Source organism: Trichosurus vulpecula, chromosome 3 (assembly GCF_011100635.1).
Source record: "Trichosurus vulpecula isolate mTriVul1 chromosome 3, mTriVul1.pri, whole genome shotgun sequence".
NCBI lineage: Eukaryota > Metazoa > Chordata > Mammalia > Diprotodontia > Phalangeridae > Trichosurus > Trichosurus vulpecula.
This window is the reverse complement of record NC_050575.1, coordinates 109,440,741-109,464,337: the sequence shown is the minus strand read 5'-3', so window position 1 is coordinate 109,464,337 and position 23,597 is coordinate 109,440,741. Positions and strand designations below refer to the sequence as shown.

General features: G+C 42.0%; 1 protein-coding gene across 1 annotated transcript in view; it reads left to right on the top strand.

Annotated features, from left to right (window-relative positions):
- Window positions 1-23,597, top strand: part of PPP1R16B (protein phosphatase 1 regulatory subunit 16B) — a 156,403-nt gene that overhangs the window by 22,931 nt on the left and 109,875 nt on the right. The window contains exon 2 of the mRNA XM_036750564.1: window positions 8,002-8,370. Within this exon, the coding sequence (XP_036606459.1) occupies window positions 8,067-8,370 (304 nt within the window). The 5' untranslated portion in view covers window positions 8,002-8,066. The remainder of the gene's footprint in view (window positions 1-8,001; window positions 8,371-23,597) is intronic.

Sequence of the window (23,597 nt, the reverse complement as noted above, 5' to 3'; positions counted from 1 at the left end):
TTTCTTTTGACAGCATCAATTCTGAAAGATTTTCTGACTCTCTTTTTAAAAATCACTCCAGGTCTGAGTTAATCTTAACTTGCTGTTTTTCTCTAAGGCATTAGGAAAAAGACCAAAGAACTGAAGAATTGAGATCCCAGAAGATAAATTGGCTAATAACCCCCATAATCTCACTGCAGTGCCTCTGTGGGAGCCCAGTTTTTATCCTTTTACCTGACCATTGACCTACCTGAACACCCTGCATCCTTAGACTATACTTAGACTGAGTAGCCACACGGGCCAGAACTGTAGGGTTGTGAGGGCTGGGGTGTGGAGTGACCTGAAAATGGGAGGATTGGGAGTCCTCAGGAGGCCATAAACTCAGAGTTGGAAGAGAATTTAGAGTATCTAGTTCAATCCTACTCTTTTCCTCTGTTTTTATAAGTAAAGAAATTGGAGCTTCAGAAATCGTAAGTGATTTGCCCACTCTCATTGAGTTAATGTGTGTCTGAGCTGTGAGTTCAAGCCAGGATCCAGTATTCTTTCCATTATACCGTGTTTCCAGATAGGTGGTTCACTCCTCTCATAGCACTGATCCATCCCAGGCAGGAAGTACCTATAAAGGGCAATGTTTATAGTAGATATTCTCATATTTCAAGGCCTGGAACTTTCTCAGGGGAAGGAACCAGATTTCCTCCTTTAGGCGGCAGTTCTGGATTTTGATTTCTTATTCTTCTTAACAAATTCCCCCCTTGACTTTTAAAAAAAATCTATATTTTATTTTTTCAATTACATATTACCCCTTATGATTTTAATTTTTTAATTAATTAATTTACTTTTAGTTTTCAACATTCACTTCCATAAGATTTTGAGTTCTAAATTTTCTCCTCCTCCTTCCCTCTCCTCCCTCCCCAATACGGTGTGTAATCTGATATAGGCTCTAAATATACATTCATATTAAACATTTTCATATTAGCCATGTTGTAAAGAAGAATTAGAACCTATGGGAAGAACCATGAAAAAGGAGGAACAAAACAAAAAAAAAGAGAGCAAATAGTATGCTTTGATCAGCATTCAGATTCCATCATTCTTTTTCCGGATGTGGATGGCGTTTTCTATCATGAGTCATTAGATCCTTGCATTGCTGAGAAGAGCTAAGTCTATCAAAATCAGTAGTTGCACAATGTTGCTGTTACTGTGTACGGTGTTCTGGTTCTGCTCACTTCACTCAGCATCAGTTCATATGAGTTTTTCCAGCTTTTCCTGAAGTCTGCCTGCTCTTCATTTCTTGTGGAACGATAATATTCCATTATATTTATTTGTCACAACTTGTTTAGCCATTGCCCACAACTCTAACAACAATGCATTAGTGTTCCAATTTTCCCACATCTTCTCCAACATTTATTATTTTTCTTGTTTTATCCCCCTGTGACTTTTTAATCCCCTTTATTATTCCATTCATGGAACAGTGGGAAGAGCACTGACTCTGAAATTGAAGGAACTGAGTTCAGATTCTACTTCTGATGTCATCTTGGGTGAGTCCACTTCACAGGTCTCAGTTCTCTCATTTGTAATAGGATGGAGTTGGACTAAATGTCCTCCAAGGGCAAGCTCCAGAACTATGACTCTATCATCTTTTCTAGGACCAGCCTTTGACCTCAGCCCACATCACCATACCACAGCTCAGAGTCTCATCTATACCTCCCTTATCCATAGTTATAGAATCAGGATCTACTAGGTTCATCCCCTTCCTTTAGGTCTCATCTCCTCTCTTGAGCAGGTTCCCAATCTCTTTTAGAAGCAATATTGATGACGTTTCAAGAGCAGGTCTCAGATGCTGGCCAGAAGGAGAAGACAACTCCCTCTAGAATAGTCACCTGGTTCTGAGTTGGGATCCCTAGAGAAGATGTAATCCCAGTATCTCTGTTTCTATCAGGGACAGTACTTACCTGTTGGCTCAAGGCCTCTATTATTACCCATGGGCCCAAGTCTGTCCCACATCTTCCATGGAATATCATGCAAAGCAGAGCCTGAAACTACTTCTAACCACAGCTTTGAAGCTTAACTCTGCTCACTGATACCCCTGCTGCTGCTTTTAGACAACTTGACTGCTTGGACTTTTGAGACCTCTTAGACCCTTCCTGGCTGGTTTGACTTCCAGTCTCTCTTTTTTTTTTTTTTTAAATTTATTTTTCCAGTCTCCTTTCTATAAGAACTGCCTAACCTGGGTAGCTGCTACTTCTGAATCATTTAGACATTTGCGGCATACATCCTCCAATCTGTGTCTGTCCTAAGGAACACAGGAGGCTGGGCCACAGGTGTGAGACTTCATTCCAGAGCAGGAACTGATAGGTGGATGAGTTTTTTATATCAAACGTTCTCAAACGTTCCTCTATGAATGAACGTCTTACAGCCTTGAGCTAGTTCTCTTACAAGGCAGTGTGTACGGTGCAGTGGAGAGAATGTTGGATTTGGAGTGAGATCTGGGTTCAAACCCAGAATCTACCCAGGGGTAGGTGGGAGTAGTGAGAGAGACAAGGAATCAGACTGTCGTAGTAAGAATGTGATGGAGGACACAGTTCCAGAGGAAGCTGTGAAGGATATGAGGATTTGGGGGAAAGACAAAGACATGGAGGATGAATGACATTGGGATGGGCAGAGAAGATGAAAGCTTGTGTTATTTCTGAGACCCAGGGACTCTGAATAGAGGGGGGAGAGGGCTTAGACAGTGAAAGTGAGGGAGATGTGGAGATGACACACCAAGTACTGTCTGTAGCAGCAAATGGGAAGATGAAATGTCCTGTCACTTCCGTTGACCCTCATGTGGCCTCACATATGTCGCCACAGGCCCACAGGTTGCCCTTCCAGAGAGTTTTTGGTGTTCATGCTTAATGCCCTCAGAGTTTCACTGGGACCTTTTGATTAGTATCAAGAGGGAACAGAGAGTGTTGTTCTTTGTTTCAGATCAGATTTCAAGTCTCCAAAGGCTGGTTTTACTCTTTTATCAGGCTCCCAACTCCTAGCCCTAGGACAAGAAATGTCTTGGTGGTCCTTGGCTTTAAGACCTTCCTGGTTATGGAAGCAAGTCTCATCCCTATGTTGAATTTTATTGTGTGGTAACACTTGTGGTGTACTCTAGCTCATCTATGACCTTCAGCATTCATACAAATGAAGGATTTAAAGCAGGAAGTGGTGTTAGCAGCCACCTAGCTCACCCTCCTCATTCTACAGAGCAGAGAACTCAGGGCCAGACACACAGAGTGATTTGAGCCTGGTTACTGGCAGGGACAAAGAACCATATCATTCTTACCCTTGTTAAAGGTGTTCAGTCATCTCCGCCTCTTTTCTGTGTAATCTGACTTCTGTAATCTGTAATCAGTTGTCTGAAACTACTGAGGGGCATTTCTAGGAAGTAAAGGCACCAAGTATGAACGTAATGGGGCTCTTTGTGCTTCCCCCAAACTTCCCCTTTATACATCTTTTGCAAAAAAGGTGAGGAAAAAAAAAGCCCTTCTATCAGAAACAGGAAACTTTCTCGAAAAGCATACTGCTGACCATTGTATAACACTTTAAGGATTGCAAAGAAGTTAACATGAATTTTAAAAAGAGATAGCTAGGTGGCACAGTGGATAAAGCTCAGGACCTGGAGTCAGGATGGCCTGAGTTCAAATTTGACCTCAGACACTGGCTATGTGACAAATCATTTAATCTCCCGTCTGCCTCAATTTCCTTATCTGTAAAATGGATAATAGCACCCTCCCTCATTTGAAGATCAAATGAGATAATATTTGTAAAATACTTTTCAAACTCTCAAGTGCTACATAAATACCATCTTATTATCTCATTTGCACCTCATCAAGAAGTCCTGATGTGGGAGATATTCTTATCAATTGATATGATACATGTACAGCACTTTGCAAACTTTAAATCAGGGCAGCTAGGAGGAACAGTGCTGGCCTGAAGTCAGAAAGACCTGAATTCAAATCCAGCCTCAGACACTAGTTGTATGACCCTGGACAAGTCACTGAACCCTGTTTGCCTCAGTTTCTTCATCTATAAAATGAGCTGGAGAAGGAAATGGAAAAGCACTCCAGTGTCTCTGCCCAGAAAACCCCAGATGGGGTCATGAAGAGTTGTACAGGACTGAACAGCAGCAAAACTTTAAACGCCCCCCCCATAACTGCTGGTTATTATTGTTCATTGTTATCCCCATTTTACCAATGAGGAAACTGAGATTCTGAGAGTTTAAATGACTTGCCAGGGAGCACACAGATATAAAGTATCTGAGTTTGGACTTGAAAGCAGGTCTTCTGGACTTTACATTTTATCCACTCCCCCATACCACTGATTCTCACAGAAGAAAGATCCTGAAAGGTCCAAAGCTCAATACTTATCAGGTCTTTCTCTTGCATGTTCTAGAAGACTCACTTGTTCCCTGTTACCTCTAGGATTAAATTCCTCTTTTTTAGCATTTAAACACTTTTACTATCTGGCTCCAGCCAGCCTTTCCAAGCTTATTGCTTCTCCTTCGTGACTTTTCTGTGGGCACTTATTGGCCTCCTTAATTATTGTTCCTGGTGCAAGACACTATATTTCCCATCTCTGTGTCTTTGCCCAGGTTGCTCCCCATGCCTAGAACGAGTTCCTTCCTCACCTCCACCTGGTAGAATCCTTTCCTTCAAGGCACAGCTCACGTGCATCCTCCTGGAGGACCCTGATCCTGATCCTACTTCCCAATTGCTCATGCTCTTCCTCCCACCTTGTAATTAATTAGTTACATAATAATTAACTAATTACATAATATTTTGTGGTTATTTTTCTGTGTTTGTATTGTTTTCCCCTAATAGGGGCAGGGCCTGTTTGATTTTTATCTTTGTATCCCTAACATTTAGCTCAGTTCCTGGTACTTAATAAATGCTTGTTAAATGAATGAATGAATGAATGAATGAATGAATGTGAAGTCATCTGTTCCCAGCTATAGCTCCTCACACCCATGTGTGTTTCTGGGAAGATACAAGAGTTGAGGCTGCAGATGAGACGTGGAGCTTGTGCTAATGCATGCCTTCCCATGTCCTTGTCTCCACATACTATGGTACTTCTGACAGATATTGGGCCTGTCACCAAGGAGCAGAAGTGCTGGCTTCATGACAGTGGAGAGGAAAGAGGCAGAGAAATGAAAATCAGATCTTCTAAACCACAAATTTCCAGATCTGAGTTTGTTGCCTTATTACTGGGGGAAACAACATCTTGAGCTTTACCCTGAATGTTTCTTAATTAGACCAATGGGGTTTTCACACGGAGGGAGAAAAATGTGTCTGCATTTTTTTTTTCCTTTTTGAGTATTTGGAGGAAATTAGGCCATCTGACAAGGGACAGAGCTCACCACCCAAGTCTGGAAGCTCAAGAGACACTGATGAGTCTCAGCAAAGTCAGAGAAAAAGCAAACCTTCATCCCCTTTCTTTTTCTCTTTGGAAGTTGTGTCTGCCACTTTCTTGGAGGGTGTGTCTTAACCTACCCTAAATCCTCTTTAGGAATCTGATTTCATAGGCCAGGGTAGAGATCCTACCTGGAGAGGAAGAGGAAGCCAGATTTATACAATAAAATTCTATGGGAGTTTTTTTTTCTTTGCTTTCACCTTTCTCTGTGGCTGGACACTGAGGCCTGTGGAGGGATGACCTAGGTGGACCCTCCACGACCCGAGATCTACTTCAGTCTCTATCACTTTGTGAGCCCAGGCAAGGTACTGAAATCAAAAGTCATAGAAAGTCAGAAGTGGGAGAGACCATAGAAGATACTTGATCCAGCCTCCATTTCTTTTTTTTTTTACACAGAGGAGGAAATGAGGCCTAGAGAGGTAAATTCACTTGCTGAACCATTAAATAGCAGATCCAGAATTCAAATCAGTCTTCTAACTTCAAGTCTAGTGTGCAGAGCCTTAGGGGGATTTTATTTCAATTTCCTCATCTGTCAAATGGACATAATACCTGTGCTGCTTTCCTCACAAATCTGTCATGAGGATCTTATGACGCAAGCACTTTGGAAAATATGAAGTCCTACATGGGCACAAGGGATGATCATTCGCTCCTTTGTCTCCCACATACTTTTCTGCCTGTGCGTGACAACAACAGTGATATAGATGGCTGAAATGTATATGGTGGTTTAAGGTTTGCAAAGGACTTTGTATACATGAGAGATGTCAAGCATATAGTACTCTCACCATACTCCCAAGTGAAGCCTGAACCATATTAAAATGTAATTGGGAAATATTTAACCAGAAAACTCTAAAAATGTAATAAAACATAGATAATGTTAGTATGTGGTTTTCTAAGTCACGATGCACCTGCAGAGTTCTTTCTGTATCGTTTAATGGCCCAGTTTCTATTTGAGTTTGACATCACTGACATGTCACCTTCCTCGATTCTTACAGCAAACCAATGAAGTTAATTAAACTATAATGATAATTTGACAAATGAGGAAACTGAGGCCCAGAGGGGTGAGGTGTCTTACCCAGTGTCATGTTACTAGAAATTCCCTGAGGTAACATTTGAACTCATATCTTCCTATCTGGGTCCAGAATGTTCCCCACACAGACACACAAAATCCCAGAGTGGGATGGGACTAGAAAGTTCATATAATTCAACTGATCATCTCCCTTCCACAGCATCTCTGACAGGTGGTCATTCAGTGTCTTCTTGAGTTCTTCTGGTTCTCAAGAGAGCCCACTCATTCTCATTGAAAGGCAACAGGGTATGATGGATACAGTACTGGACTTGGAGTTAGGAAGTTAGGGTTCCAATCCCACCTCAGATACTTACTAATTGTATAATCTTAGAAAATCACTTTACCTGCTGGGCCTCAGTTTCCTTATCTGTAAAATAAGGGGGTTTGATTTGATGATTTCTAAGGTCCCTTTCTGCTCCAAATTTATGATCCTATGATTGTCGCATTGTTTTCCAGCTCTAATTGTTAGAAAGTTCTTCATTATAGCAAGGTGGCACTTGTCTCCCTGTCCCTTGCCCCCATTATTTCTAGTTCTGTCCTCAGAAGCCAGTAAGAAAATAAATATAAATGTTCTTCCTCACATTGATCCTTCTCATGTTTGTAGACAGTCATCATGTCCACCTTTAGTCTTCTCTTCTCCAAGGTAAATATTGCCAGTTTCTTCAAATTCCTTAGGACAGGGTTTCCAGACATCTCAAATTCTGGTAATCTTCCTCTGGACGGACCTAAGTTTATTTTTGTTTCTCCTAAAGTAAGATGCCCAGAGTCAGATACAATATTCCATAAATGACCTGCTCATGGCGCAATCCGTAGAAACTATGACTTCCAATGATCTGGATGTGTTCTACTTCTCTTAATGCAGCCTGAGATGGAGTTAACTTTTATTTATTTGTTTGTTTATTTATTTTTAGCAGCCACATTATCTGGTTGGCTTTTTCTAAGATGTCATTCAGTTCAACAGTTGCTGCAGCACTGACTGTGCTAAGTGCCTGGGGGAAGATAAAGTTTAGCTAAAATGAGGTCCCTGCCCTCATGGAGTTCACAGTTGAAGTGGAGGAATAAGTGACATACACAGATAACTTGAATATGTAGCTCATGCTTTGGGGAGGGAATAGGACAGAATGGAAAGAATACTTGACTTGAAATCAAGACAGCTGGAGTTTTCATAGTCTGGATTCTGAGAGGAAAGAAGATAGCTTAGAGACAGAGGAGCTGGGTTCAAATCTTGGCTCTGATGTTTGCTATGTAATCTTGGCCCTCTCTGAATGTCAGTTATATCATTTGTAAAATGAGATAAGAATTCTTGTACTACCTACCTTACAGAGTTGTCACGAATAAAGAGCTTTGTAAACCTTAAAATGCAATTGAAATGTGAGTTGTTTTTGCTGTCACAGAAGTTAAAGAAAAAACAGTCCTATCTGAGTTCCTAGGGGAAAGGTTGCTACCAGTGGAAGGAATCTGGGGATTACTGGTTGAATTTGCTCCGATAATCCATGCCCATGTCTCCTCCACCTCTGCAGGTTCCCACCATGTTGCAGAGGACCAGCAGGAGGATCCCTTCTCCCCTGGCTCCTGGGATACCACCATGTTAGCCTTGCAGAGCCCAGGGGCCACGGAGCTCTGTTCCGTAGGGGGAGACATGATGGCCAACCATGTGGACCTCCTGACTGAGCTTCAGCTCCTGGAGAAGGTGCCCACCTTGGAGAGGCTGCGGGCGGCCCAGAAACGCCGAGCCCAGCAACTGAAGAAATGGGCCCAGTATGAGAAAGAGCTTCAGCACCGCAAGCGGAAACATGAAAAGAAGAGGAGCACTGCTAGTCGTAAGAAGGTGTCCTTCGAGGCCAGCGTGGCATTGCTTGAGGCTTCCTTAAGGAACGATGCTGAGGAAGGTAGGGCATGGCTGCTGTCAGGCCTCTCTTTGGGGAGGGAAGTGGGAGAACTGGGATCTTTCTGTTTGCCTTTGTGGTCATGGTGAATGCATGAGGAGAGAAGGATACCAGGTGTGCTTCCAGCTCAGCTCCTTGGATCAGGCCTTCCAGAGCAGGGAGCCCTCTTGGATGGGGAACATCATCAAGCTAGCATTTGGGGTAAGGCAGATGCTCTCTTTGGCCTGGAGTCTTCTGCATGAGTCTAAACAGAAGAAGCAGTGTGGTATGGTGGGAAGAATGTTGGTCTTGGAGTCAAGAGACTTAGGTTTGACTCTGGCTGCTGGCATTTACTAATCGTGGGCCCCTAAGCAAATCATTCAAATGCTTAGATTATGAATTTTTTCCTCTGAGAAATAAGGAAATGATGATCCTTTCGATTCTTGCCCTGGGGTTATAGAGACAGAAACACTCTGTCAACCTTACAGCCTTATAGAATGTGAGTAGTAGTTATCATTTCAATTTCCCTTTCTCGGTTCTTCTCCTCTTCTTGGTTCCTATGACTGACTGCTCTTCTAGACTGGCCTGAACTCCCTCACCTGTGTCATGGGGGATGATTACCAGCATCTATATAGAGACATATTAAACTTTTATTTTATTTTACTTTTCCTTTTTCACTGAATGAACATTTGTTTTCTCTCCCTTTTCCCCTCTCCAACTGAGAAAAAGAAAAACAAAATCCTTGTAACAAATATGCATAATCCAGCAAAAACAAATTCATGCATTGGCCAGGTCCAAAAAATGTATGTCTCATTCTGTATCTTGAGCGCATCACCTCTCTATCGGGAGGTAGGTAGCATATTTCAACATTGGCCCTCTGGAATTATGGTTGATCGTTGTGCCAATTGAAGTTCTTAAGTTTTCGCTAATTGGCATAAGATATTCCTGGTGCAGACATATAATAAAGCTGCTGGCTCTTATATCATAAAACCTCTTTGAACCTCAGTTTCCTTATCTGTGAAAAGCAGGTAACACTTACTCTACCTACCTCCCAGGACTGTTGACTTGATTGTTGTAAAGAAAGAATTTATAAATTTTAAAGCACTAAAAATATTAGCTGTTGTCATTCTTGTTTTATGATTACTATTAAAAGCAATAAATCCATTTATGAATGGAAACTCATGATTATAAAACAGTAGCTTCCTTCTCCTCTTCTCTATGTTACTTTGTATTGACTTATCTGTGTTTGTGTTACCTCCTCCCTTAGAATGTAAGCTCCTTGAAGGCCAGTACTGTTTCAATTGTGTCTTTGTATCCTCAGTTCTGGCACCTGACAAGTTCTAACTAAAGGCTTATTGAAGGAATGAATGGTTAAATGAATGAACTGGATTTTAAGTATATTAGTAGGAGTGTATATTTAATGAGAGTATAGCAGCCAGCCAATTTTCCAATCCATTTCACATATGGCCTGGTCACTGTTTGTAGAGATCTCAAAGAAATGAACACATCCTGGAGTCCATCCAGTTGGAGGGAGCACCAGGAGTCTTGCTTGTGTTCCAGAAATGAGCATCAGCTCAGTAGACCCACCATTTAGGCATGTCCTTTGTGGGATTTGGACAGCCACTGTCCCTGCTGAGAATCCGCAGCCATTTCTGTGTTTGCAAATTACCTTTAGGTTCCACAGGGTCTGCTTTTCTTGATTTTTGTTGTTGGAAATTCATTAGCTTTTTCTTCTCTTTTTCACATCCCTTTCAATGTCCCAGTTCAGTTTTCTGCATTATGGACAACTGGCTGAGGTGCTTCCCAGCAGACATTTCATCCCCCCTCCAGCCTTTGGAAAATAATAATGATCATAACAACTGACATTTGCATCATTCTTTAATGTTCACAAAGCACTTTCCTCATAAGAACCCTATGAAGTAGGTAATATCAGCTATATTTTACGGATGAGGAAACTGAGTCTGGCTCAAAATGGTTACTTGATTAGCTTAGGCTTCCAGAGCTACTGAGTGTTAAAACTTGGGGCTAAACCAAGATCTCTCCTAACTGTCTCAGTGTTCTTTCCATTCCTGAATCTTGTTACCACTGCTCATTTTGGGAATTACTAAGGTGTCTAGGTGACATGTCTCATGGCCCAAGCAGCATGACTCCCCTGCCTCCCTCACAAGTGGTGATATAACACTCAGATCAGATGAGATTATATCCATGAAAGCCCTTTGAAAAGTCATTTTTATGGCACTGTCCAAATATAGGGTGGGAAAATTAAACCAGCCCTTTAAGACCTGGAAAAAGCCAAGAGCAAACTACATGTATGAACTATATCCTTGTCAGGGCCCCTAGGATCCAGTGATGCAGATAAGAAGTTAGGGGAACCAAGAAATGATGAGGAAGGCTCATCCTCTGTTCCAGGCTCTTGGTTTCCTGTTTGGGGTGCATGGGGCTCTGTGCTCACTGATTGGCTGGTATATTTAGGTTGTAGCCTGGAGGCGGCAGCCTGTGGGGCCTGGGGGGGAGGGGGGAAGCAGGGTGAGAGTGATGCCAATTTGGGCCATGTGGGTGGTTTTTGAATAGCTCTTCCTCTTTGGGTTCTGCTTTGGTCCCAGGCAGGATCAAATCAGTAAATCCACGGGTCAGTGTGTTCCCTTGCTCAAGCAATGTTGTTCAAGAGATCGGGAAATGAGCACCACCCCTATGTTCAAGGTGCCTGAGATAAAAGCTCCTCCCACCCCCATGCGTCTGCTGAAAAAAAGGTGATTTCTTTTTCCATCAGCCCCCCATCCCAACCCTTTCCAGGGAGAGATAGAGAGAGAGAGACAGAGAGAGAGAGAGAGAGAGAGAGAGAGAGAGAGAGAGAGAGAGAGAGAGTCCAGCTGCACTGATGATGCATATGAAGTAGCCTCGAGGAGGCAGGGAGGGAGAAGCCTGCTGCCTGCCTGTTGCCTGAGTATGTGGTGAGAAGCTGTTGGATGCCCAGACTGCAGTATCTCTAGTGTGAGGGTCCCCCTGGGGCCTTCCCAGTAGCAGAAGAAGGGAAATCACCCTCAGGGGCCCAATACTAATGGCCTCTGTGGGTTATGTTGTCAGTTTGGCTGGGTTTGGCCACTCTAGAGCAGAGCAGGGAAAATGACTTTGGGCCCCTGGGTATCCCCTTCAGGCCCTGGGCTTGCCCCTGGAGCATTAGCATTTATAATGTGATAGTTTGTGAATCTTTCTCAGGCCCCAATTAGCGAAGCTTCTTGAGGGCAAAAACTGTTTCACTGTTGGATGGTTATATCTTAGACCTCACCATCACTGTAACTGTTCCATCTTTATGATTTTTAACTACCAAAATCTCTCCTCATAATAATTTCCTGTTTTACCATCTCTTTCTTTTGCCTTACTTCTTCTGAACTTGTTCTTTGTCCTCACTGAGACTTCCAGCACTTTTACCCCTACCTTTTTTTCTCAGATTAAACCTATAAATAAAGAAATTAACTGTACTCCTTCCATGAACCTCTTGCCTTCTTTGATGGCACAATGGATACAGCAGTGGACTTGGAGTCCAGAAGAGCAGAGTTCAGATCTAGTCTAAGATTATTATTGTTAGCTCTGTGATCCGGAGCAAGTCACTTAACATCTGCCTCAATTTCCTCAACTGTAAAAGGGGAAATGATAATAGCACCTACCTCACAGGGTTGTTGTATGGATCAGATGAGACATTATTTGTAAAGTGTTTAGCACAACTTAGTAGGTGCTTAACAAACATCTATGCCCTTTTCCTTTGTAGCCCTAGAGCCTAGCAGAGTATCTGACAAATAAGTGCTTAATAAATGCTTTTTGATTAATAGATGTAACATCTCTCCCTGGTGATTCCTTAGCAACTGGGTTCCTTCCACATTCTAATAAGAAATATGCTGACTTGAGCTTACATTATATGGTTCAGATGTCTATACACTGTCTCAGTGAATCATCTGGGCAATAGGGGCATTGGTATTGGCATGGATACATGGGTGAGCTACAGGGTCTTTTCCTCTGAAGAACCCCATGAACAAAAAAGCCTGAGAATAAATCAACAAGCTGTATGTCAGACCTTTTGCTAGGGACTGGAAGTTTAAATGCAAACCAAAATAGTCCCTACCTTCCTGGAGCTTAGATTCTTTCTAAGGGTTACCCAGCCTCCTGTCAGAAGCAAAAGTAGCCAGGGCCCTTGTATTATCCAAAGCACTTCCCCTAAAGCAGAGGTTTCTGGATAATGATATGTATTTGCATTTAAAAACATTCATCTGTGATGGGATCCGCTATTCCTGCCCTAAAGGATATAGGATTATAGGATTTAGGTCCGAGAGCTTAGAGATCCTCCTGTTCAACTCTCTACCATTTTTAGTGGAGGAAATAGGACTCAAGAGAGTAAGAAATTTGCCTAAGGTCACTCAAGTAGTAAAGAGCAGATCTGGGATTTGAACCCAGGCCCTCTGATTCTAGGTTGAATGCTCTTTACCCTCCACCATGCTGTCTCATCAACTGTTAAGCTCAGTCTGTTAATCAGTGTAAGACTGTGCGTCTGTGCACTCATATGTGCCCCCTCTTATATAATGACATAATGTTAGAATGTAGGTTTGGAACAAAATGTGCCCTCCTTGGACTGGGAGCAGGACAAGGTGTATGAATGCCTCAGGGATCATGAGGACAGTGCTGATGGTAGCTGCTGGTCTCTCCAGCCCAAAAGGCAGAGGGAGATGGGGAGATGAATTTGTTTTAGGGTCTTGAGGCATTTCCAAGAACCTTTAATGGCTTAATTAAGAACATTTATAAATAACCTCTAAACTCTGGGCCGGAGCTGAATAATTGAACCAAGTCCTGGGGGAAGAAGAAAATTATTTGGATCTAGATCTGGCAATAGACTCAAGCCCAAGGATGCCTGGGCACTTGTGCCCAAGGAATCAGGTAATCTCATGGGCAATAATCTTGGCAAGCTAGGATTAGAGAGCCCCCCAAAACCAGGATGTTAGGAACTTGGCACTCAGGATCAACAGGGCCTTGTGAGACAGGGAGGGCTTAGGACCTTCTCTCTCATCCCATTCCTCAGGAACACTGAGAAACCTCTCCCAGGAGTAGAGGTTACTTTACCCCCAAAAAAGCAAGAGGGGGAAAAATAGTGGGGTCAAATTAATGAACATATCAATGGAATCTAACTAAATATTCAATATTCCATACCTGTTGTCTTCTACCTCTGCAAAGAAGGAAAGAGGTGCATCTTCTCCTCTCTTCTTTGGAGCCAAGCTTGGTCATTACACTCAGATTTTTTCTTCTTTTCATTTATGTTGTATTACATCGTGTATACTATTTTCCTAGTTTTGCTTATGTTGTGCCTTTGAGCATGCCCAGTTTTTCTGAAGTGGAGCCTGTTGCATCGTACACCTCTACTTCACTCTGCATCAGTTCATAAGTCTATCCATGCCTCTTTGAATTCTTTTGCCTTCACTGTTTCTTAAGATGCAATAATAGTCTATTACATTCACATACCACAATTTGTTAGCAATTCTGCAGTCAGTGCACTGCCCTCATTTTCAAGATGAGGAAAAATAAGGTCTAGAGGGATGAGATCACTTGTTAATGGTCAAACTGCTAGTAAAATTTAGAGAATTGTGACTTGAACCTCGATCTTCTGACTCTAGACCTAGGTAGGACTCTTTCCATCATACCACACCTGAGATGCTATTTCTCTCTTAAGGCTGGGGAGGCATCCCTACAGCCAGAGTTTAACCTCCCACAGTTAGAACCCATTCTCACTAAATGCTTCTCCAACAAACACATGAAAATTAACTTGAAAAGGATTTTGGGGGGACATTCTTAAATTTTGCTGTGAGGGTAGTGCTCAGTAATCCATAAAATGCTATAGAAATGGGAGTTACTATGATGGAGGAAAATACAGGCTGCCTATTTTACATAAAAGAGAATAATTATGTGTAATAGAGAAGAGCAGGGCAGCCCAGTGGGCTCTACCTAGGGCTGGCTATGAGCTACCAGTTAGTTGCTGAGTGACCTAATGTAAATCTGTTAATTTCTCTGGGTCTCCATTTCTTCATTTGGAAAGTGAAAAGCACCTTGATTCACTTTATGGATGATAGAGAAGGATAGTAAGAAGGATGTGAATGTCAGACACAGCAGATGTAAAACCTATTAACCAGTTGGGGTTTGAAAAGACACAGATGAGTGATCAAGCTGGTTATTGGTCAAGCATTGGTTTTAGGCTTTAAAAAAAACAACTTTTCACAGCAAGCCCACTGTGAGATACATGTCACGGTGAAGTGACCGGGCCATAGGTCATCCCTTTTTGCTTCACACTGGTTTTCTCAAACTCCTCAGAATGTCAGATGCTCCATTGACTACGTGGACTAAATTTTACGTCAACAAGGCCACTAAAAACCAAGACACATTTGTCTCAGCATGTGATGTTTATGTCTGCTTTCTTGAGTCATGCAGGTAGAGTTTTCCACTGCACACTTGGAAGCTCTGTTGCTGGGCTCCCCTGGAATATTATGCTTCATCACTAGTGGATTATAGTTTCCATCAAAATCCATCCTTCATCCTGGCTTCCCTTGAAAGATCCAGGCAAATGGCACGTGTTGGTTGCTTCTGTTCCTTTCTCAAAATGTACATGAACAGTCCCCGCAGCACCTTTCCTTACAAGTGACTTGTCACAGACTCTTGTCCTTGATGTGACTCTATACTCATAAAGTTATTTTAATGGGCCAAGTGGAAAATTTGAAATGAAATTTTTTTTTTGCTGTAATATCAGCTAACATTTATATAGCTCTTTAAGCCTTGCGAGGCATATTATACAGAAAATCTCACTCTATCCTCACAACAGCTGTGTGAGGCAGATGTTGTTATCATCCCCTTTTTACAGATGAGGAAACTGAGGCAGATAGTTATGTGACAGGCTCACATATGTTAAGTGACTTGCCCAGAGTAAAACAGGTAATAGGTTTCCGAGGCAGGATTTACTCTCACCTCTTTCTGACTCCAAGTCTAGCATTCTTTGCCACCTAGCTGTCTATTATATTACAGAAGTCCAAATAGCTGTAAATAAAGGTCACTCATTTTTATGACCACAAAAAAACAAAACAAAAGCTAGGTCATGTAGTGGATAGAGTCCTGGGCCTGGAGTCAGAAAGACTTGAGTTCAAATTTGGCCTCAGAAACGTATTAGCTGTGTGACCTTGGGCAAGTCACTTAATCCTCTCTCTGCCTCAGTTTCTCCATCTTTCAAATGGGAATTATAATAGCACCTACCTCTAGTGTTGTTAAGAGAATAAAAGCGAGTTAATAATTGTAAGACACTTAGTACAGTGACTGGCACAGAGTAAGCATTATATAAATGTTAGCCATTATCATTATTATTACTTCTATTCACCATGGCTGCTAGTCTTGAAGGTCCTACTGTTTCAGGGTAAAAGTAATTGGTTGCACCATGTCCCCTGCTGTGATCCCTTAGCTCAGTTTCCATAATGAACTCAGGAAAATCAATCCCCAGCAGATGCCCCAGAGGCCTCCAGTACGGTGCAGTGATGGCCTTGCTGTATTCTACTCCTTTCTCGGCCACTTAGTAGTTGTGTGATGGTGGGCAAGTCATTTTAACCTCTGAGCCTCAGTTTTCAAACTTCTAAATGGGGAAGAATGATATGTATCTCAAAAGGCCAGCGTGAGGTTCAAAGGAGATCACGTTTGTCAGGTGCTTTGTAAGCTTCAAGATAGTCCATACGGTAATAGTAATGGGAGAGTCATATGGTACACAGGGATCAGCACCTACATGTCATGGCCCTGTCTTTTCTTTGGATCCCTGCATTCCATTTGCACAGTTAATAGTTAATAGCAATAGGTGGAAGTTGTTTGTAGGATTTTTATTTTTAATCAGAAACAAGCATATTCCAAGAGAGTTAGAAAAAGAAATCAAAGACTATTTCTAAAGAAGAAAGAAAACTCAGATCTTCTAAATTACCAACTAATTACTCTTCTTTTGAAAATACACGAGAGTCACCAAGGAATAGGACTTTGAACTAAAAACTGGCAGAGAGTGAGCCTGCTCAGGGCATTCTGTTCTCTCTCTTTTCTATTTCCTTTTCTTTTTAAAGTTTAATTGATGCCTTTTGTTTTTACACCTCGGTTATTTCCACCTTCTGTTCTTTGCTCCCATCAAGAACCTCTCCTCGTAATGACGAAAAATACTTTTAAACAGGCAATTAATCCAACAACTGCATCTGGCAGTGTGTACTGAATTCCATATTCTGTAGTTTTCACTTTTTTACTGAAAGAGTTATAGCTCTAGAAGGGACCTCACCTAGTTCAACCCCCTCCTCCATTTTACATAGGGGTAAACTGGGTCTCACTCATTGAAGTGACTTGCCCAAGGTCACTATGGTAAGGATAAGAGGAGAGATTTGAACCCAGGCTGGCTCTGATCCCAAAGTTAGTATCCTTTCCCTGGTACTACATTGCCTTTATGCAGGCTATTGGTTTCCATATCATTTCTCCAAACTGTTCATAACATCAGAGTTTGACTTTAAAACAAAAAGGTTTTACTAATGGTTTACTTTATAGTTATATCTATAGGTATATGTAGATATGTAGATATGTGTCTTTCCTGGTTCTGCTAATTTCATTTTCCATCGCTTCACAAAAGTCTTCCTGTATATTTCCAAATTCCTCATATTCCTCATTTTTTTCCATCAGGCGGTACTACCCCACTGCATTCTTATATCACAGTATGCTTAGGCCTTTCCCAATTTATGAGCAGTATTTGTCTTTCCAGTTTTTTCTACCATAAGGAATTCCACCCAAGGCATTCCATTTTCCACTATACTTACTCCCTTTGGCAACAAGTAGAAAGCAAAAGATGTAAAATCTCATCTGTTTCACCTTCATTGGTTCCGGGGTGCCATTTGACTCAGTAGACCATAATGCCATTTTCTTTACGTTCATTGAGATTAGACTTATTTCCACTTGTGCAGACTTCTTGGGAAATATAGACCTCAACCAGATCACAATGTTGTCATTGCCATGTTCAGCAGGCCATGGAGAGCAAGGGAAATGCAGCCCAAGACCATCGCTGGAATCAGAGTTCAAGAAATCCAGAGAGGTAGTGTGATCCAGTGGAAAGACTGCTGGACTTGGATGCAAGAATTCCAGGTTGAAATTTCCACTCTGCCACTAGTGCTGTGACTCGGGACAAATTGCTTCTTTTCCTACAGCCTCAGTTTCTCCTTGGGTCACATGGGATCTATAATATCTGTATTTCCTACTTCACAGGGTTGTTATGAGGAAATTATTTTGTAAACCTTAAAAAAAATGGGAGTTACTAAATAAGTTATTAAAATCCTATGGGAAAAAAGGATCAGCATCTATAGTGTGAGGTCCCTATCTCTTCTTTTTTGGGTCTCTGTGTTCTACTTGGAGGTGTTGCAAAGTAGAGCCCAGGAATTCACACAACTTTCACTACCAGTACAGCTGGAGACAGACCTTTCAAAGATGAAATAGATTTGTCTCCAGCAAAGTAAGTAGAGAGACATTTAGAGAAGTGGAAACTAAATGGGCCACAGCCTTGTGTCCAGAGCTCTGGGTGGGTCTAAAGCTAAGCATCAATCAGTGAACACTTATTAAGCTCCTGCGTGTAGTAGGAAGATAGGATCACAAATGGCTTAAAGGCCTGCAATCCTTTAGCATGTTAGCTCTCAGAGCCTTTAAACTATAATCTAGGAGGCCAGTGAGACTATTAGGGGGAGGTCCCAGCCAGATAAACCAGTACAAACAAAGTCCAAGGGAAAAGCCTACCTAATCAAAAGCCAGTAGAGATCCTCAGGAAGACCAAGAAAAGCCTAAACCAAGTCAGAGTCAAGATAATGGGGTCAGGTACACTTAGAATCTGAGAGAAAATTGTAGTTCAAATTGTAGGATCACAGGATTTAGAGTTGAAAGAGACAAATAGAGATACGACAAGCATTTATGGTGCTCACAACACTGCAGCTTTGATAAGAGCTGGACCCTGCCCTCATGGAGCTCATAGTCTACTAGTGGAGGGATAAGATACATAGGTAATTCTGTTATTCAGTAGTGCTTGATAAGTGGTTGGTGGTCTGTGAGGCTTTGGGGGAGGGAGGACAGTGGTTAACAACCTCAGGGGAGGCAACCCAGCCTGGGGAAGATAACAATTGAGTTGGGCTTTAAAGATAAGTAGCAATTCAGCATCTCCTTAGACAAGATCAGATCCAGCCCCCTCGGTTTATTGATGAGAAAGGTGAGGCCCAGAGTGTCCAGAGTAATACAGTTGTGCTAAGTGGAAGCACCAGGATTTGAACCTAATTCTTCTCACTCCACATCCAGTGTTCTCTTTGCTATATCTTGACAACACCTTTGGCTTAGGTGCTTTGATGCTTGGATAAATTCTTAGGGGCTAGTTTGATCTGAGACAAAGAAGGTGGTTGGGAGAAAGCAATTACAGAATCCAATCCCACTGGGGGAAATGCCTGTTTTGTTTATGGCTGCTAGACATGGAGCCTTCAGGGCCTTCTGTGAGAGGAGGCAAATCCTTCTTTACCAGAGATGAGGAACCCATCCTCAAGTGTGACCCTTTGACTGAATCCAGACTTCACAGAACAGCCCTTAATAAAAGGATTTGTTCTATAAAACTTGGGCTCAGTCAAAAGGCTGCACCCAAGGATATGGAAGGCCACATGGGGCCTCGAGGCAGCAGGTTCCCCACCCCCACCCCTAGCCTCTCAACTTTCTGAGATCAGAACTTCTGACTGCCCACCTAAGTGGGAGTGTTGCCTGGGGTCTGAAAGGAGGTGGAGGTAGGACTAAAGGAGAAATGCTGGTTCCACAGTATAGTGGTTATCTCATCTTCTTTTCATGCCTTTGGGGCAGCTAGATGGCAATGTGGTGGGAGAGTCAGGCCTGGAGTCAGGAAGACTCATCTTCCTGAGTTCAAATCTGATCCTACAGACTCAGCTGTGTATGACCCTGGGCATGTCACTTAACCCTGTTTGCCCCAGTTTCCTCATCTGTCAAATGGGCTGGCGAAAGAAATGGCAAACTGCTCCAGTATCTGCCAAGAAAACCCCAAATGAGGTCATGAAGAGTCGGACATGACTCAACAATAACAACCAAATTAGAGCCATAGGCTCTTCTCCACCTCCCGCCCCCCTGCCCCTCATATCCTGTTCCTTAGGAAATTGTCTGCTCTGTGCTGTAGGTTATAGGGTCACCCAGCTGACTGCAGTTGGCCTCTAGTGGATCAGGTGTGTTTGCTGATGAGATCGTACTGTCTCCCCAGGCCACAGAAATCATTTGCTTTGGTTGTGCTATTTTAATATAAAACTCAGTTTGTCGATTACAGAAGCTCTTTAAAAGGGCTCCTAATTAGCTTCTATAAATTACTCTCACTAACCTTCCTGCATTAATGTAATCTACTCCCTTGCTAGTCGAACATTTAGGAGGTTTTTCAATCTCCCCCTGACCTACTCCTACCCTCCTCTTCTCTGCCAAGTTTCTAGGATCCTGGTGGTCAAGGTCACTGTGATTTCCCAAACACTGAATCCTTCTCTCATCTCTTGATTGTCGAATTCTCATGGGGCCCCCAGGTTGCTCCAGTTTTCCTATTGATCTGTAATCTCATCATCATAGGCTCTCTCCCACCACCAGTGTACAGCTCTAGATTCCAGTCCTACTGCTCCTTCTCACCCTCTCTGATTCATGTCCTTCCCTGAACCTTCCATGGAAGCCAATGCACTGGAGGCCTTCCTCTGGTTCTTTGAACCTTTCATGGCTACTAGGGCACAAGCATTGCCTGTCCTATCTGCCCTATTTTGCTCCTGCTACATGGCTGACCAATTACTTCCCCCCCCCCCCCCAATTCATGTATTCAATCATGTCTTCTATGCCCCTTCTTTTGTGTTGAGCTATGGCCTGTTACTCACATTTTATCCTGAAAAATTCTCATCCATTGACAATCTGGGGAAAGGACTTCTTTCAAAGGAATTGAATCCATTAGAGTCAAGCTTACTTAGTTTGAGAATAAAGTACCCTTCCAGAAAGCAACATTTAAGTTCTCCATGAAAAGTTGTAAATGGCCTGGTTCCCTCAGTGGTGGTGAGAAATGTTCCTATTTTCCAGATCGGTGCCTAGTGCCAAGATGGTACCAGTGCCAGCTGCTGATAACTGAGCCAAGCTGGAACTAGTAGTCCCTGTACTGGCTGTGACTTTCCATCCCTTTGGCAAGTAGGCTAGACCTGGGAGTGAAAAGGGAGGGCTTTAATTGAGCTCATTAGAACTTTTTGCTTCCTATTCTTGCTAGTTTCCCGGAACAAGCTCCCAGGTTTTCCTGGTAGGTATATTGCTTTATAAAGAGGCTTAAACGGAGGTGAGATGATTCAAGGAATATCTTGACATCTCCTGACTGTGGATGCTTGGAAAATATTAAGCCACAATAATGCAAGGCTTCTAAATTTATTTTCTTGAAAAGAAGATGTATATTATATTAATTTGATAAGCATTTATTAAGTATGTGCTATGGGTACAGCACTGCATTCAGTGCCAGGAAGACTCAAAGTTTAGATAAGACATAGTTCCTGCCCTTATGGAGCTTATAGTCCAGTAGGATGGTAAACCACCAATACAGATACAATATACAGTGGTGGTATGATGAAAATTAAGTTGAATTCGAATTAGAGGACTTGGAGTTGAAGCCTGCCTCTGCCACTTACTACCTGTGTGACTTTGTGCCTCAGTTTCCTCATCTCTGACATGAAGGGTTTGGATACGATGACCTGTAAGGACCCTTCCAACTCAAACATCTATGCCTGATAATTTATGAACTATATAGTAAGCACACTAGGTTGTTTCTGTATTTCCAGTGCCTAGTGGACTCAGCTCAAATCCTTACATAATTGCTTCCCTGTTATCCGTCTCATTAGGGTTCCTGCTTGAGAGCAGGAACCATGTTGTTGCCTTTCTCCAACATTACAAAATGCTTGTTGACAACAACTGACCTCCATATTATGTAACACAAAGTATTTGCTTAAAAATACTTGATGATTTTTGCATAAACAAGTCATCTTTATCAACCAGAAGGATCAGAGCTTAGCACAGGGCCTGGAACACACAGTAGGTATTTAATAAATATTAAATTTAAATAAATGTTAAATAAAGACTGTAACACATATTTTATTGAATCAGAGAAGGCTTCACATAGGAGGTCACATTTAACTTTATCCTATATTTTGGAGAAATAACATTTATAGGACACATTTGTTCTTGAAATAAGCAGTTGGACAGAGGCATTTTGGTGTAATGGATGGAGAATCGGCCTTAGAGTCAGAATGATGTAGGTTTAAGTCTCCCCTCTGACAGCTGCCTTCCCTATAATCCTGGGCAAGTCACTTAACATCTCAGTCTTCCAAGAAACTCTCTAAATTATAGACTAAATGCTGGTCTTTATTGGTAGAGAGAATTTCTTCACCAGGAAGCTTCCTTAACTAATGAAATCACAGGTTTAGGGGAAAAAAATTACTGTATTTAAGTGGGGCCATTGACTTTCTGGGAAAGTCTTTCCTGGTGAAAGATTTTTTCACCCTGTAAAAGTGGCTTAATGAGGTTAAGTTCATTTTAAGCACTAATTTGCTGGGAGAAATGGAGGTTTAGAAGTATGCAGAAGCACTAGCATTTCTTCTGTCGCTTAAAAGATTTATCACCTCCGTCTTTACCCTCATCCCCCATCTCCATATAAACCCTGCAGATTTGTAAATCTCCCATTTTGGGGTAAGATTGTTCTGACAATAACTACAGCTGCATGGCGCGATGGAAACTGTTGAATTTGGAGTAGCAGGTCCTGAGTTCAAATGCAGATTCTACCTCTTACCTGGGTGACTTAGGGCAAGACATATCACTTCTCTCTGCTTCGGGTTACTTGTTTGTAAAATGAAGGGCTTGCACCTCTGAGGGCCTTTCCAGCTCTTTACCTATGGTTCTATGGAGTCACACTTAGCTGGGGCCTTGTAGAGTCCAAAGCGCTTTGGTCATAATGGCACCATGAGAGAAGCATCATCACCATGTTACAGATAAGGAAACCGAGGCTCGGATAGCAGGAGAGACTTGGCCCAGGACATCTGGTAGTAAATATCAGAGCTAGGGCTTGAGCCAGGCCTTCTGATCCCAAAATGAGTTCTCTTTTTGCTTGAACACAACGGCCTCTCTTCAATGTCTTCTAAACAAAGGGCCAAAGTAATGAACTTATACATTTATTTAATAGGAATCATGTCCCACATGCTATTCCAGGGGTGAAGGTTACAGAGCCCGAAGCAATATAAAGTGAGTTCCTCATCAATTGGACAAAGCTGATTTTTTTTTCCTTGCCTATAATTGTATTGACTTTTAAAAAAAGTGTTTAATTAGCATTAAAGTGGGCTGGATCTGGAGTTGGAGCACCTGGGCTCAAATCCTGGCTCTGCCATTTACTCGTTTGTGACTTTAGGAAAGTCACTTAACTTGTCTGAGGTCCTTTCCTATGTAAGTGTAAAAATATGGGCTTCAATGGCAACTTATCAATAGTTCATTCTAGAACCTCCCTGATTCTTATGATTATGCAGTCATATATGTACACATACATAGCTCCCATCTCTTTAACGCTTTAAGATTTTGAAAAGTACTTATGTAACCATGACCGTACAAAGTTGAGAGTACTACTATTCTCATGCCCATTTTGAAGACAGGAAAACTGAGTATGTATGTACATACACATATACACATATGTATCTCTCTCTATTTATCTGCCTGTGTGTGTGTGTGTGTGTACACACACACATACATACACACACATATATTTAGGGATAGGGCCATATATTTGGGGACGGCACCTGCCTTCTAGGGTTGTTGTGAGGATTGAATGAGATAACATATACACATATATACGTATACACACACATACATATATACACTGTGTGTATATATACATATTTGTATATAAATGTATATGTATATAGTTGTTCAGGTGAGGAAACTGAGGCAAATAGGGTTAAGTGACTTGCTTGGGATCTGTTCAGTCATTTCACTCATGATCTGACATTTCATGACCCACTTGGGATTTTCTTGGCAGAGATACTGGAATGGTCTTGCTATTTCCTTCTCCTGCTCATTTTACAAATGAGAAAACTGAGGCAAACAGGGTTAAATGACTTGTCCAGGGTCACATAGCTAGTATTTGAGGTCAGAATTGAACT